A 17194-nucleotide genomic window follows, 5' to 3' on the forward strand; every position below is an offset into this window, starting at 1 on the left:
GGGAATGGAACTCGGCTGGTCGGGTGCGGAGCGCAGCGCTCACACGTCACTGCCGCTCCCCTTCTGTCAACAAACTTGAACTCTGACCCCGCCTACTGACGTCACCGCTCAGCGGGACCTCATTGGCAACAAACGCAAGGCGGTGTGCCTCGCTAGTGACGTCATGTCACAACGTTATTCACCCCACCCCCGACCACCGTGCTCGTGGATGTGACGTCACCTCTGCTTGGCCGCTGACGATACGTTCCAGTGGCAATCCTTATTTGGGCAAAGCTACGCCCGGTGACTGAGGTCTCATTAACATAATGTATTCGTGAAAGCCGTCGCGAGTTTTTTGTGACAGGTTCGGCACCCACGCCACATCCCTCCACGAATCGGCCAGGTTCATTAACATAATTTATTTAAGTTACGGAGCCAATCGTTGAGTGTTCTAGTACCCACGAGTGACGTCATGTCACCTTCTGCTGCCGCGTGACGTCGATACGTAACAGGAAGTTGCCGCTCAGACCGTGCACTGAAATCCGAGGTGAGAAATTATCATCGCGGTTGTGGTTGTGGCGGTTGTGGTAGTGGTTGTGCTGGTGGTTGTGCTGGTGGTGGTGGTTGTTTTTGTTGTTTACCGAGGTAGAGCCTCGCTCTCTCTCTCAGGGATGCAAATTGAGTAGCAGCGAGCATGGAAGCGATGTCCAGGTTGGAAGTTTACAACGCGGGGCCTATCCACGCGGGGCCTTGCCTCCTGCCCTCGCCTGATCGCGTTTGCTTCAATTATCTCGCTTAAATTTTGATTTAAAGCTTTCGTGACTGCAGTAATTCATATTCTTAGCTCTTGCGGTAAAGTCACGTTAAAGGGAAGCAATAAAATATATATAAAACAATAAAAATTCTCACTACGTTTCGACCATAACACAAACGGTCATCATCAGGTGTGAAAAGCAACGGCAAGAAACATTTGAAAGAAGTGGCGGTTTGTATTTATTTATAAACGGTGTTTTTATTTATTAAAAACGTTAGCGCCACGCGCAGCGATTTGACAGTTTATTTAGAAGGACGAGTCCATCTATGTTCTGAAAAGAGGAAGGGGGAGACGAAAAATTTATGTATGCTGTCTGAAAGCTACTGTAAGCGTGAACAATCAATTAAGACCTGAAATGGTTTATCAAATCCTTCCAATGATTGCTAAGCTAGAATCCATCTTCTCGGTTGAAATTGTCTCTGTGCTTGTATATGTGGATAGCCTCATGAACGAATCTCTCATGGTAGCCAGATGGCTTACAAAGAACCTCTGTCTTGGAGAAGTCAATGTCATGTGAGCCTGCTGAATTATAACAATGATCTGCCATGGCCAAGGTGTTGGTCCTACCGTGTTTAAGGTCTGCTTTGTGTTCACGAATGCGGTCCGAGACATGGCGTTTGGTTTCTCCAATGTAACTACCACCACAGAGGCAACTTAGTTTGTAGACACCAGAGTACTGTATGTCCGGAATCACATCTTTTACAGATTGAACCAGATCACGGATTTTATGTAATGTGTTGAAACGGACCTGGATCTTGTGTTTATTCAAGATTTTGGAGATCTTTTTTGTGATCCCCACAATCTAGGGTAAAGTGATGGTTTTGAAAGGCTCCTCAAGAGGGTCCTTCATGGGTTGAGTGATAGCTTTGCGGATTATATAGTCGGAGTAACCATTAGCCTTAAGAGCTTGGTGTACGAGCTTGAGTTCACTGCTTATGTGTTCCTGGTCGGATATGCATTGGGCTCTATGGTACAGAGTTTTTATGAGAGAATTCTTCTGTGATGGATGGTGGTGGGAATCCGGTTTCAGATAAGCATCTCTATGGGTAGCTTTCCTGTAGACAGAGTGGCTCATTGAACCATCAGGTCTCTTTTTTATTAGAATTTTGTACCGCAGGTTTTCAGACAAAAAACGAGCCAGTTTGTAGGTGGGGGAGTTGATAGAGACGATGGGACGAAGGGTTGTATCTATGTATTTTTGGTAAGCTGTATGATCTTGCTGGCCTGGCAGCAGAAGAGCAGAAGGTTTCAACGATAACTGTTTAGATTGATCAATTAATACGGTTGAATCAGAAATTATTTTGTTGGTTTGTGTGACAAGGCTGTTGGTGGGATGTCTTTTTATTTTTGTATAGCTACCATCGTCAAGTAATTCTTTAATTTTGTTGTTATATTCTATTTTATCCATGATGACAGTAGCATTGCCCTTGTCAGCTGAAAGGACTACAATGTCATCCCTCTTTTATATAATTCACTGGAAAAACCACCTCTGCGGTACAAAATTCTACTCACCTGATATCGACAATCAAGGGTATTTCCCTTTCCCCAGACGACCTGCTTGTCAGTTTTGATGTAGTTTCCTTATTCACCAAAGTTCCTGTACCTGACACCATCGCAATCATTGAAGACTTGGTTCATCAAGGACTAAACACTGAGGTACCCCCCCTGGTGAGACACTGTTTAACCAATACATACTTCACTTGGAATGGAACTTTCTACACACAAACTGAGGGCACCCCGATGGGCTCCCCCCTATCTCCGGTTATAGCTAACATTTTCATGGAGAAATTTGAGACTGACGCCATCCAGACTGCCACTCTGTGCCCAACCTTATGGAAGAGGTACATGGATGACACTTTTGTCATCTGGCCACATGGCCGGCCTGCTCTAGACCAATTCTTCGACCACATCAATTCCATACACCCAGCCATCAGATTTACCATGGAAGTCGAAAAAATGGCAAGCTACCTTTTTGGATGTCCTAATAAAAAAGAGACCTGATGGTTCAATGAGCCACTCTGTCTACAGGAAAGCTACCCATACGGATGCTTATCTGAAACCGGATTCCCACCCCCATCCATCACAGAAGAATTCTCTCATCAAGACTCTGTACCATAGAGCCCAATGCATATCCGACCAGGAACACATAGGCAGTGAACTCAAGCTCATACACCAAGCTCTTAAGGCTAATGGTTACTCCGACTATACAATCCGCAAAGCTATCACTCAAACCATGAAGAAGGACCCTCTTGAGGAGCCTTTCAAAACCATCACTTTACCCTACATTGCGGGGATCACAAAAAAGATCTCCAAAATCTTGAATAAACACAAGATCCAGGTCCGTTTCAACACATTACATAAAATCCGTGATCTGGTTCCGTCTGTAAAAGATGTGATTCCGGACATACAGTACCCTGGTGTCGACAAACTAAGTTGCCTCTGTGGTAGTAGTTACATTGGAGAAACCAAACGCCATGTCTCGGACCGCATTCGTGAACACAAAGCAGACCTTAAACACGGTAGGACCAACACTTCGGCCGTGGCAAATCATTGTTATAATTCAGTAGGCTCACATGACATTGACTTCTCCAAGACAGAGGTTCTTTGTAAGCCATCTGGCTACCATGAGAGATTCGTTCATGAGGCTATCCACATATACAAGCACAGAGACAATTTCAACCGAGAAGATGGATTCTGGCTTAGCAATCATTGGAAGGATTTGATAAACCATTTCAGGTCTTAATTGATTGTTCACGCTTACGGTGGCTTTCAGACAGCATACATACATTTTTCGTCTCCCCCCTCCTATTTTCAGAACATTAGACGGACTCGTCCTTCTAAATAAACTGCCAAATCGCTGCCCGTGGCGCTAACGTTTTTAAAAAATAAATAAATACATCGTTTTAAAATAAATAAATAAATAGATGCGAACCTCCGCCACTTTCAAATTTTTCTTGGCGTTGGTTTTTCACACCTGATGATGACCGTTTGTGTTATGGTCGAAACGTCGTGAGAATTTTTATTGTTTTATATATAGTTTATTATTTAATTGTTTCCCTTCAACATGACTTTACCGAAAGAGCTAAGAATATGAATTACTTCAGTCACGAAAGCTTTAAATCAAAATTTATCTCGCTTAAGTTTAATTTGTCTTCACACAGCTCGCCACTTTGAAACTTTGTTTTACTTTAAATATTCACACAGTTTTTATTTTATTTTTTTACCAGGCCCAGCCCGCTTGAGCTGCTATAACGCTCTTGTTTTCAGAATCGACCTGCACACAACACAAAGTGAGGCTTGTCAACAGCGTGGTGGTGTTCACTCTAGACGCCTGGTAGTGTTCACTCTAGACGCCTGGTGGTGTTCACTCTAGATGCGTGGCAGTGTTCACTCTCTGCATGTGGAGGGGAAACCGGGGGATCCGGAGGAAAATCCACGCGACCACGGGAAGAGAGAGACAGAGACACGCAGCCTTGGCTGTGTAGTGGGTTCGAATTAGGTGCACACACGACTCCTTGGGAGGCAACGCTGATTTATTAGAACGGTAAGTAATATAACACTGCACATAAGGTGGTGACCACCAACCTACTCTAGCTAACACATACTTATCAAATACTCTAGCGTGACCCAGCCAGGTGGCTACTGCCAGGTCCGCTGACTGGAGGCTTGACTCCTCTTGGCGTCTTCACGATGCATCTTCGTTCTTGATACGGGCAGCCTCGAACCTCGTGAGGAGGCTGCTTATATGGGCCTCGGCGTGCCCGGGCCCCACCCCGGCCACGCCTCCCTTCGAGAACCCTCTCGAAGCCCCCCTGCTGTCCACGTGCCCTCCGAGGTGCCTCCTAGGCCCCCAGTCACGTGTCCAGCCGGGGTCACAGAGAGTGCCACGGCCTCACACCACCCTCGTGGCTTCCCGGAGCCCAGAACCGGCCCTGACGTCATTCCCGCCTCCAGCCGGGATGACGTCATGCGTGTGTGTAGACCCGCGTGGTCATGACGCTCCCCCGCATAGTGACGTCACGCTTGTGCGTGTGTACACAGTAGTGATTCTACAATCACTACATCACCCTCCCCCATGTAAAAAAAAACCAGCCATCTCGGCTGTGACAATACAGAAAAAAAACAGTGTGCCTCCAACAACAACGTCAACAAACAACCGGCGACCGACAATAATCACCCCGAGAAACATATGTACACACACCGAGAGGAGTGGAAGGGAAGAATTTATGGAATGAGGGGAACCAACAACAACATGTACACCAAAAGAACTGGTCAACCCACTTATCCCTTAGCACAGCCCATCCGTGTGAATTTGTACGCATGCACCAACATATGAATGTGGCTGCTTGACAACGGTGTAGGCAATCAACAAGGTGTGAGAGTCATGGACAGCGGCCAGTCTTCAAACGAATTCGCGTGGCCGAGCCTCCAGGGGAGGCGAGCACGCTCTCCCTGGAGGTCCTGGGGGAACTTGAAAAAGGCCCAAAAAGGGCACGGCCCCTCCCCAGGAGTTGGGCAACAGGATGAGCAGGAGTGACGTACGGGCGCTCCACTCTCCCCTTCAAGTCCACATCCGGTCAGCATAACCGGCGACTCCAAGGGCGGCAGGTGCAGGAATCCTGTGACAAGGAGAAACCACCTCCTGAGGCACAGCACCACAAGCCCACGCCTCAGCTCGTCGGACACGACAGCCACCCGGCCCAGGGAAGTGGAGATGATCGTATTCCGCCCGGCGGAAGAAATAAAAACAAAAATACATAGATTCCGACGCGTTGGATGCACAACCAACACCGGTAAATCAAACAAAAACCACACAACCACCCCATAGATGGCAGGGTCTCACACCGCCCTGTTACCGTTCCACCCCACAGGTGGCAATAGGGCGAAGACCGAAAGTCTAACACCCACCTACAAACACCACTTAACATTCCGGACGTCTCCCAAGTCCCAGGTCAAGAAGTCGCACTTCAGGGTCGACCCATGTACTGGCTCAAAGAAGTCACTCTTCAAGGTCGAGCCAGTATGCTGCAACCAAAGGTACAACCGTTGGATGTTGTACAACATCCCGGGTCAAGGAAGTCATGCTTCCAGGTTGACCCATGTACTGGGCAAAGAAGTCGCACTTCAGCGTTGCCTCAGTATCTACATTTTTTGTAAAAAAAAATGTTAAATCGACGTGACAAAAAAAATGCCTGCTCTTGCCCAGAAATGGTTCACACAAATACCCATGCACGTACAAAATGGCGGCCGCATCCCCTGCGGTTTACCGCGCTCGCACAAAATGGCGGCCCCACGCGCGTTTTCCGCGCTCGCACAACTCAGAAGCCCTCCCTTGAAGGCCAACCCAGACATCTCATGCCACTCGGTAGCACCCCCCGCCTTACCGACGCGCACGTGTCGGCCGTATCGGGGGAATTATAACCCAGTCTCTCTCCAAGACTCGCATCGCAGCATGTAGCTGTTCCGACCGAGCTGAGAAGACACAAGAACACCTCTCTCCAGGACTCGCATTGCAGCAATCAGCTGTCCCAACCGGGTTGAGAGGACACACCAACCCCTCTCTCCAAGCCTCGCATTGCAGAATTTAGCTGTACCAACCGAGCTGAGCGAGCAACTCACCACAAGCTCCCTGAGCCTCTGGCTCACTGTCTCAGACGCGCCTCAGAGTGTCTCGATCTCCGGGCCGCCAGGTCAAGCCATCAGCCACAGCATGACGGGACCACACTCTCCGAGCCATGTGAGCGAACTGCCCACTAGGATAGACACGCCACGGAGTGTCTCAATCTCCGGGCTGTCAGGTCAAGCCGTCAGCCACACCATGACGGGACCACACTCGTGTCAACACGCAACAATGACAGGGGGGCATTCTGGTCAGGATCTTTGGCCCAGATTAGCCACAGCCAGCAGCACAATCCAAATCACTGGCACCATGTCACCATCACAATTTAACGATCCGCAACAAGGATCACAACAATGTACGTCACAACCCGTATCAGTGCAGAGAGACAGTCTATGCAGTACACACAGTCCACACATCGCGATCTCGAGAAAAATCCCATACAATCAACACTTCGTTAACAAATGTGGCACAAGCTATATATTAACAATCACGAACAAAGCTCCATACAAAGCATACATTGTTAACACTCACAAGCAAAGTTTCGCAGTCACACATTGACAACATTCACGAGCGAAGCGCCATACTGTATACGCAAAAACAATCGCGACTCCGCAACGGCAATCAAACAAAGTGTCAACAAATCATTAACCCGGCAATTCACTGGATCTTAACGGAGCCCGAGACCCCCCACATAGCCGAATTAATAATTAACTGGCTCCTTAAGATAACAATCCCGACGCCGTACTTAACACTGTTACAAAGCGGACACACGCACGGGCGCCGCGTCAATCTGCCACGCACCCAACCCAACTAACACGCTTCGCAACCCAGCGAGTAAAAAAAAAACACCTAATCGCAACCCGGCGCACGCAAGATGGGTGAAGTGTGTTTTTAGGGCCGGGTGCATTGTGTCACGACTCGCCTGAGAGGCTGTGAGGAACGGAGGCTGCACTGTGGAACTTGAAGACTCTTGGATGGTGAGCACAGGATGCCACCAAGACGGCCCAAGATCTCCCTCCACAGGCGTTGAGAATGGCGGGAGCGGCGTTTTGGCGGGAACCGCGTCCCGACCGCCCGCCAAGATGGCGGCCGCGCGTGCACCCTGCGCGCGCGAATTTCCCGCCCAGGCACCCGCAGCAGCAGCAGCGGCGGCGGCGTCCTCTCTCCTCCAGCTCCGTCGCTCTCTCTCTCGATGGCGGCGAAGCAGCGACGTGATGTGCGTGCTGCTGCCCCGCCTGCAGCGCCATCTCCCTCCTTCACCGAGGCTGCAGAACCCCGGGGCTGCCCCGAAGATGATCGTCTCGCCTCCTCGTCGTGTGAAAGTGAGCAGGTAAGTTGTAGTAATCGTGCACATTATACTGACTAGGATAACACCTAACGTTATTTATTTTTCCGCAACTTCTGACACCAAATGTAGTGGGTTCGAATTAGGTGCACACACGACTCCTTGGGAGGCAATGCTGATTTATTAGAACGGTAAGTAATATAACACTGCACATAAGGTGGTGACCACCAACCTACTCTAGCTAACACATACTTATCAAATACTCTAGCGTGACCCAGCGAGGTGGGCTACTGCCAGGTCCGCTGACTGGAGGCTTGACTCCTCTTGGCGTCTTCACGATGCATCTTCGTTCTTGATACGGGCAGCCTCGAACCTCGTGAGGAGGCTGCTTATATGGGCCTCGGCGTGCCCGGGCCCCACCCCGGCCACGCCTCCCTTCGAGAACCCTCTCGAAGCCCCCCTGCTGTCCACGTGCCCTCCGAGGTGCCTCCTAGGCCCCCAGTCACGTGTCCAGCCGGGGTCACAGAGAGTGCCACGGCCTCACACCACCCTCGTGGCTTCTCGGAGCCCAGAACCGGCCCTGACGTCATTCCCGCCTCCAGCCGGGATGACGTCATGCGTGTGTGTAGACCCGCGTGGTCATGACGCTCCCCCGCATAGTGACGTCACGCTTGTGCGTGTGTACACAGTAGTGATTCTACAATCACTACATCACCCTCCCCCATGTAAAAAAAAAACTGCCGTCTCGGCTGTGACAATACAGAAAAAAAACAGTGTGCCTCCAACAACAACGTCAACAAACAACCGGCGACCGACAATAATCACCCCGAGAAACATATGTACACACACCGAGAGGAGTGGAAGGGAAGAATGTATGGAATGAGGGGAACCAACAACAACATGTACACCAAAAGAACTGGTCAACCCACTTATCCCTTAGCACAGCCCATCTGTGTGAATTTGTACGCATGCACCAAAATATGAATGTGGCTGCTTGACAACGGTGTAGGCAATCAACAAGGTGTGAGAGTCATGGACAGCGGCCAGTCTTCAAACGAATTCGCGTGGCCGAGCCTCCAGGGGAGGCGAGCACGCTCTCCCTGGAGGTCCTGGGGGAACTTGAAAAAGGCCCAAAAAGGGCACGGCCCCTCCCCAGGAGTTGGGCAACAGGATGAGCAGGAGTGACGTACGGGCGCTCCACTCTCCCCTTCAAGTCCACATCCGGTCAGCATAACCGGCGACTCCAAGGGCGGCAGGTGCAGGAATCTTGTGACAAGGAGAAACCACCTCCTGAGGCACAGCACCACAAGCCCACGCCTCAGCTCGTCGGACACGGCAGCCACCTGGCCCAGGGAAGTGGAGATGATCGTATTCCGCCCGGCGGAAGAAATAAAAACAAAAATACATAGATTCCGACGCGTTGGATGCACAACCAACACCGGTAAATCAAACAAAAACCACACAACCACCCCATAGATGGCAGGGTCTCACACCGCCCTGTTACCGTTCCACCCCACAGGTGGCAATAGGGCGAAGACCGAAAGTCTAACACCCACTTACAAACACCACTTAACATTCCGGACGTCTCCCTACGTCCCAGGTCAAGAAGTCGCACTTCAGGGTCGACCCATGTACTGGCTCAAAGAAGTCACTCTTCAAGGTCGAGCCAGTATGCTGCAACCAAAGGTACAACCGTTGGATGTTGTACAACATCCCGGGTCAAGGAAGTCATGCTTCCAGGTTGACCCATGTACTGGGCAAAGAAGTCGCACTTCAGCGTTGCCTCAGTATCTACATTTTTTGTAAAAAAAAATGTTAAATCGACGTGACAAAAAAAATGCCTGTTCTTGCCCAGAAATGGTTCACACAAATACCCATGCACGTACAAAATGGCGGCCGCATCCCCTGCGGTTTACCGCGCTCGCACAAAATGGCGGCCCCACGCGCGTTTTCCGCGCTCGCACAACTCAGAAGCCCTCCCTTGAAGGCCAACCCAGACATCTCATGCCACTCGGTAGCACCCCCCGCCTTTCCGACGCGCACGTGTCGGCCGTATCGGGGGAATTATAACCCAGTCTCTCTCCAAGACTCGCATCGCAGCATGTAGCTGTTCCGACCGAGCTGAGAAGACACAAGAACACCTCTCTCCAGGACTCGCATTGCAGCAATCAGCTGTCCCAACCGGGTTGAGAGGACACACCAACCCCTCTCTCCACGCCTCGCATTGCAGCATTTAGCTGTACCAACCGAGCTGAGCGAGCAACTCACCACAAGCTCCCTGAGCCTCTGGCTCACTGTCTCAGACGCGCCTCAGAGTGTCTCGATCTCCGGGCCGCCAGGTCAAGCCATCAGCCACAGCATGACGGGACCACGCTCTCCGAGCCATGTGAGCGAACTGCCCACTAGGATAGACACGCCACGGAGTGTCTCAATCTCCGGGCTGTCAGGTCAAACCGTCAGCCACACCATGACGGGACCACACTCGTGTCAACACGCAACAATGACAGGGGGGCATTCTGGTCAGGATCTTTGGCCCAGATTAGCCACAGCCAGCAGCACAATCCAAATCACTGGCACCATGTCACCATCACAATTTAACGATCCGCAACAAGGATCACAACAATGTACGTCACAACCCGTATCAGTGCAGAGAGACAGTCTATGCAGTACACACAGTCCACACATCGCGATCTCGAGAAAAATCCCATACAATCAACACTTCGTTAACAAATGTGGCACAAGCTATATATTAACAATCACGAACAAAGCTCCATACAAAGCATACATTGTTAACACTCACAAGCAAAGTTTCGCAGTCACACATTGACAACATTCACGAGCGAAGCGCCATACTGTATACGCAAAAACAATCGCGACTCCGCAACGGCAATCAAACAAAGTGTCAACAAATCATTAACCCGGCAATTCACTGGATCTTAACGGAGCCCGAGACCCCCCACATAGCCGAATTAATAATTAACTGGCTCCTTAAGATAACAATCCCGACGCCGTACTTAACACTGTTACAAAGCGGACACACGCACGGGCGCCGCGTCAATCTGCCACGCACCCAACCCAACTAACACGCTTCGCAACCCAGCGAGTAAAAAAACCACCTAATCGCAACCCGGCGCACGCAAGATGGGTGAAGTGTGTTTTTAGGGCCGGGTGCATTGTGTCACGACTCGCCTGAGAGGCCGTGAGGAACGGAGGCTGCACTGTGGAACTTGAAGACTCTTGGATGGTGAGCACAGGATGCCACCAAGACGGCCCAAGATCTCCCTCCACAGGCGTTGAGAATGGCGGGAGCGGCGTTTTGGCGGGAACCGCGTCCCGACCGCCCGCCAAGATGGCGGCCGCGCGTGCACCCTGCGCGCGCGAATTTCCCGCCCAGGCACCCGCAGCAGCAGCAGCGGCGGCGGCGTCCTCTCTCCTCCAGCTCCGTCGCTCTCTCTCTCGATGGCGGCGAAGCAGCGACGTGATGTGCGTGCTGCTGCCCCGCCTGCAGCGCCATCTCCCTCCTTCACCGAGGCTGCAGAACCCCGGGGCTGCCCCGAAGATGATCGTCTCGCCTCCTCGTCGTGTGAAAGTGAGCAGGTAAGTTGTAGTAATCGTGCACATTATACTGACTAGGATAACACCTAACGTTATTTATTTTTCCGCAACTTCTGACACCAAATGTAGTGGGTTCGAATTAGGTGCACACACGACTCCTTGGGAGGCAATGCTGATTTATTAGAACGGTAAGTAATATAACACTGCACATAAGGTGGTGACCACCAACCTACTCTAGCTAACACATACTTATCAAATACTCTAGCGTGACCCAGCGAGGTGGGCTACTGCCAGGTCCGCTGACTGGAGGCTTGACTCCTCTTGGCGTCTTCACGATGCATCTTCGTTCTTGATACGGGCAGCCTCGAACCTCGTGAGGAGGCTGCTTATATGGGCCTCGGCGTGCCCGGGCCCCACCCCGGCCACGCCTCCCTTCGAGAACCCTCTCGAAGCCCCCCTGCTGTCCACGTGCCCTCCGAGGTGCCTCCTAGGCCCCCAGTCACGTGTCCAGCCGGGGTCACAGAGAGTGCCACGGCCTCACACCACCCTCGTGGCCTCCCGGAGCCCAGAACCGGCCCTGACATCATTCCCGCCTCCAGCCGGGATGACGTCATGCGTGTGTGTAGACCCGCGTGGTCATGACGCTCCCCCGCATAGTGACGTCACGCTTGTGCGTGTGTACACAGTAGTGATTCTACAATCACTACAGCTGTGTTGATTGATCCTCAATGAATTACTTGGTGGAGTAAGGAAGCATTAATACTGAACGGATGAAGGTGGCCAGGCATGGTTCTGGACACACCACCACTTGTTTACCATGCCAGTGTGACAGTGTAAAATTTGTGTTTGCAGTAAAGTCTTTTAACTCTGTTGAACACAGAGGTTATATCAAAACAGTAGTTTCATTTTTGTTTTCCTCTGGAACTCTTTGTAAGAATGGAAACAGGAAGTTAACACAGAACACACATGCTGCATGAAGTCGGATCTGTTCATCCCAGCATTCAAGGACATCTGAGCCTGGCTTCACACCTCTTATTTGCGATTGAGCATTAATTTATGCATTTATGCATAAGACAAATAGTATCATTTTTAACATCCTTTGCTATGTCAGCTGAATTTAGCTTTCATAAATATTCCTTTTGTAGCCAGACAGCCGAAGTTGTGTGCTCGGAGTTTTGGGTTAACATTCATTTTTAAGATACGAGGGCTTCCAGGCACGTTTGTGACCATTCACCCTTTCATTGTGTGCCATAACAGCCCGTGTGATGAATTTGGGAAACTTTTTCACTATATTATTAATATATGAATAAGTATAGACGTGTAAGTCACGTGTTACTGTATATATGCATTCCTCCGTGCATCGATACTGACGTGTAGATGGTGTGGATGTTCTTTTTTTCTGTCTGCAGCTGTCACTTCCTCTGCAGAATTGGTCTGATGGAGCTAAGGCACTCAGCGCGGCTCGATACAAAAAGGCAACAATGCGACCGGCGTGCATACAGCACTGATCGTCCTGGACATTTGACACTGCACCAGAGAACTCACACGGGAGAGAAACCCTTCAAGTGTAGTGTGTGTGGGAAGGTGTTTGCACATTCATCTCTTGTAAAACACCAAAGAACACACACGGGAGAGAAACCCTTCAAGTGCAGTGTGTGTGGGAAGGCGTTTGCACATTCATCTCCTCTTGTAAAACACCAGAGAATACACACGGGAGAGAAACCCTTCAAGTGCAGTGTGTGTGGGAAGGCGTTTGCCCAGTCCTCTTCTCTTGTATCACACCAGAAAACACACACTGGGGAGAAACCCTTCAAGTGCAGTGTGTGTGGAAAGGCGTTTGCACTTTCATCTACTCTTGTAACACACCAGAGAAGACACACGGGAGAGAAACCCTTCAAGTGCAGTGTGTGTGGGAAGGCGTTTGCACAGTCATCTTCTCTTGTATCACACCAGAAAACACACACGGGAGAGAAACCCTTCAAGTGCAGTGTGTGTGGGATTGCGTTTGCACGTTCATCTACTCTTGTAACACACCAGAGAAGACACACGGGAGAGAAACCCTTCAATTGCAGTGTGTGTGGGAAGGATTTTGCACAGTCATTTTCTCTTGTATCACACCAGAAAACACACACGGGAGAGAAACCCTTCAAGTGCAGTGTGTGTGGGAAGGCGTTTGCACAGTCATCTACTCTTATAACACACCAGAGAGGACACACGGGAGAGAAACCCTTCAAGTGCAGTGTGTGTGGGAAGGCGTTTGGACTTTCATCCATTCTTGCAACACACCAGATAACACACACAGGGGAGAAACCCTTCCAGTGCAGTGTGTGTGGGAAGGCGTTTGCACATTCATCTACTCTTGTAAGACACCAGATAACACACACGGGAGAGAAACCCTTCAAGTGCAGTGTGTGCGGGAAGGTGTTTGCACGGTCATCGCATCTTCAAAGTCACCAGAGAACACACAAGCATCAGAAGATCCCCAAAGAGCGGAATCTGAAATCAGCTTGTGAAAGTCAAAGTGCCGCAATGAGCCCATCCCTCATGAAACAAGAACCGGAAGAAAATCCCAGCTTGGACACTTTTAAAGGTATCAAGGTGAAATATGAAGTGATGAAGGTGAAATGTGAAGAGGTGACATGTGAAGAAGTGATGGCGAAGAGTAAGGAAGTGAAGGTAAAATGTGAAGATTCAACTCCAAAATCGGACCTTCACATCGATGGAGGCAACGTGAAGCAGGAGGAGAATTCTCACTGTGAGGCAGAGCAAGGCAACTCCCAGCAGTTTGTGGAAGTGGAGGTGTGGGTAGACTTCCTCCGAGACAATACAAAGTCAAATGGAGACCCGGTAGATGTGTAAACCAGAGACGATGTCGCTCCAATAGATGCACCTTTGTCACATGCCTTTAAAGACAAGCATGCGAAGTTGAACACTCAATTCCTAGGTTCAACCTGCAGAGTAAGTGCGGTCAGTCTTTGTGGACCTGTGGGTTGGGTAGATCTCGAACCAGGAGCGAGAGCCAATAAGCTCCCAAGCATTCACTGTTATCATAATTGAATTTATATGGTGCTTGCTTCATTGTCTCGGCAATTCGGAGTTTTGTATCGTATCTTGTCTCAAACACTCGAAGAGCACAGCAAGAACATTTGAAAAAGTCATGAGAATTTTGTTTTATATTTTTATAATTTTCTTGTTTCCCTTCTTCGTGACTTCACCAAAAGAACCAATAATATTTAGAAACATCTATGTTATGAATCTACACATTCACAGGAAGACTATTGTGTTGAAATCTTTCTTTTGATCACAATCTTGCCCGCGAATGTATTGAAGCCTTAGCCAATTGATAAGCATTTGCTGAAGCAGGCACACTGCCACACACCATTGTTCCAAGACATTTCGTTAATTGCATAATCTTACCAATGAATTCATTGAGGTTTACTTTTGCTTTCGGAACATGTTTATTTATTGCTATTTGCATGAATATTGTCACATTAATTTTTAAGGATTCATCTTCTTTGGTTCTTTCGGTAAAGTCACGTAGAATGAGAATAAAATAATAAATTGATAAAATAAAATAATAATATTCTCACGACGTTTCCGCCACAACACAAGCGGCCTTCATCAGACAGTCTCGTCCCTTCACCTGATGAAGGCCGCTTGTGTTGTGGCCGAAACGTCGTGAGAATATTATTGTGTTATTTTATTTTATCAATTTATTATTTTATTCTCATTCTACGTGACTTTACCGAAAGAACCAAAGAAGATGAATCCTTGCAGTCACGAAAGCTTTAAATCGAAATTTTTAAGGACTTTTTCCCATCGCCGTGAATGCTCGCTGTCCTCTGAGGAATTAACCGATTGTTCTGTTACCCAGGTTAAGAAACGTAATCATTGAGGGTTAAATGTACGGATCAATGAGGAGAACATCTCCAGGAGTACTGTGTTGACATTCCTAGCATAAGAGTTTGCATATTAGGGTGTTATGTTTTTGTTAAGAGATTAAAGTTGCTTAACACAGAAGTGTCTGAGTGGTGCCTTCCTAAGTTCATGCGTAATAATCTTAATTATAAGAACTGTATCCTGCGGTGAGATTTGAATCTGAGACCTGACATAAACACACTAAGACATAATCAGTAAAAGTTAAAGCGAGAATCATTGTATTATCCCGATTGATAATACAACCCTAGACAACGAGGCAGAGCATAATTATCATAATTAACTACATTAGCATAATCACATGCACTTGCAAAACGTAATGCAATTACACCCCCCAATTAACATAACAATATGAATGATTACATAAATTACCATCATTACGAGAAAGAATGGTGATCCAATCTCCGACCCCCAGGAACAGGTTTCCAGATTTGCTGAGCATTTCTGAGGTACTGGGAGAGGGGGAATCCCTCAGCCTGGAAAACATTATGGAACAAAGTGGGGATGACCCTGCTGAGGCTGCAGTGCCTCAAATATTGGAGGAGGAAATCACCCCCTGTGAGTGGCTGGCTGAGGCGCCATCCGTTGAAGATGTACTGAAGGTGATCCCGAGTCTGAGACCAGGAAAGGCACCGGGCAGAGATGAGCTCCCAAGCGACCTGCCCTGCCGACCCACACTGACACGGGTAGATTAACTTCATTCTCCGGAGAATAAATCGCCAGGAGACATTAAACCTTGTCGTGTTGTCTCTGCGGATACGTAGAGGGTTGCGTGGTGTGGTGGGCCTGCGCACTGTGGTGTCCGGTGTTTTCGCACGAGCGTGTGTTCTGCCCGCGTGGATGCTCTCCCCACTGTGCAGCTCGTGATTGGTGTGTACGAAATGGGCACAGTGGCGCATTCGCAAGGTGGTTAGTACAGCCATTTAAATAATGTCACGAGGGGCAGCAGCGAGGGGAGGAGAGTCGGAGAACGGTGGGTCACAGGAGAACGGTGGGTCACAGGGGAACGGTGAGTCACAGGAGAACGGTGAGTCACAGGAGAACGGTGAGTCAGGAGAACGGTGAGTCACAGGAGAACGGCGGGTCACAGGAGAACGGCGGGTCACAGGAGAACGGTGAGTCACAGGAGAACGGCGGGTCACAGGAGAACGGTGAGTCACCGGAGAACGGTGAGTCACAGGAGAACGGTGAGTCACAGGAGAACGGCGGGTCACAGGGGAACGGTGAGTCACAGGAGAACGGCGGGTCACAGGAGAACGGTGAGTCACAGGAGAACGGTGGGTCACCGGAGAACGGTGAGTCACAGGAGAACGGCGAGTCACAGGAGAACGGTGAGTCACAGGAGAACGGTGGGTCACAGGAGAACGGTGGGTCACAGGGGAACGGTGAGTCACAGGGGAACGGTGAGTCACAGGAGAACGGTGAGTCACAGGAGAACGGTGAGTCACAGGAGAACGGTGAGTCACAGGGGAACGGTGAGTCACAGGAGAACGGTGAGTCACAGGAGAACGGTGAGTCACAGGAGAACGGCGGGTCACAGGAGAACGGTGGGTCACAGGAGAACGGTGAGTCACAGGAGAACGGTGGGTCACAGGAGAACGGTGAGTCACAGGAGAACGGTGAGTCACAGGAGAACGGTGAGTCACAGGAGAACGGTGAGTCACAGGAGAACGGGGGGCGGGGGGCAGCCTCCCCAACAAGATCTTCTCTCAAAACTGCTCTCGAGGAGTTGTACACCCCTAGCTGCCACTGCTATTCATTGGTGTAAAATGAAATAAAAGTTTCGCTCCGAATGACGCTGCAATGTATTCTGTATTTTGATTTAGCGTGCTGATCTTAAAGGTGCATTGAAAAATGTGATACTCCGACTGATGCTTCTGTTGTTGTGGAGTAACTCATGCAGCCAGCTATGGCTCTCGGATTTGGTGTTACATGTTATTTATGTAGTTTATTGTAAAAATTCGGTCACAGTCCCTGTGTTCACTGTTTCGTTGCAATTATGGCT

General features: G+C 49.5%; 1 protein-coding gene across 3 annotated transcripts; it reads left to right on the forward strand.

Annotated features, from left to right (window-relative positions):
• The first annotated feature begins 375 nt into the window (after window positions 1–375).
• On the forward strand, window positions 376–15273 carry LOC142907734 (uncharacterized). 3 transcript variants are annotated; one of them, XM_076057414.1, is made up of 2 exons: window positions 376–526; window positions 12663–15273. In XM_076057414.1, the coding sequence occupies exon 2, from the start codon at window positions 12691–12693 to the stop codon at window positions 14110–14112; it is 1422 nt and encodes a 473-aa protein (XP_075913529.1). In that variant the 5' UTR covers window positions 376–526; window positions 12663–12690; the 3' UTR covers window positions 14113–15273. The 3 variants fall into 3 exon arrangements, with proteins under 3 accessions (XP_075913529.1, XP_075913530.1, XP_075913528.1); XM_076057415.1 differs by lacking the exon at window positions 376–526 and adding an exon at window positions 4098–4337; XM_076057413.1 differs by lacking the exon at window positions 376–526 and adding an exon at window positions 4349–11295.
• Window positions 15274–17194: the final 1921 nt, after the last annotated feature.

Source organism: Petromyzon marinus, chromosome 82 (assembly GCF_048934315.1).
Source record: "Petromyzon marinus isolate PM22_M1 ecotype Great Lakes invasive population chromosome 82, UKy_Petmar_22M1.pri1.0, whole genome shotgun sequence".
NCBI lineage: Eukaryota > Metazoa > Chordata > Hyperoartia > Petromyzontiformes > Petromyzontidae > Petromyzon > Petromyzon marinus.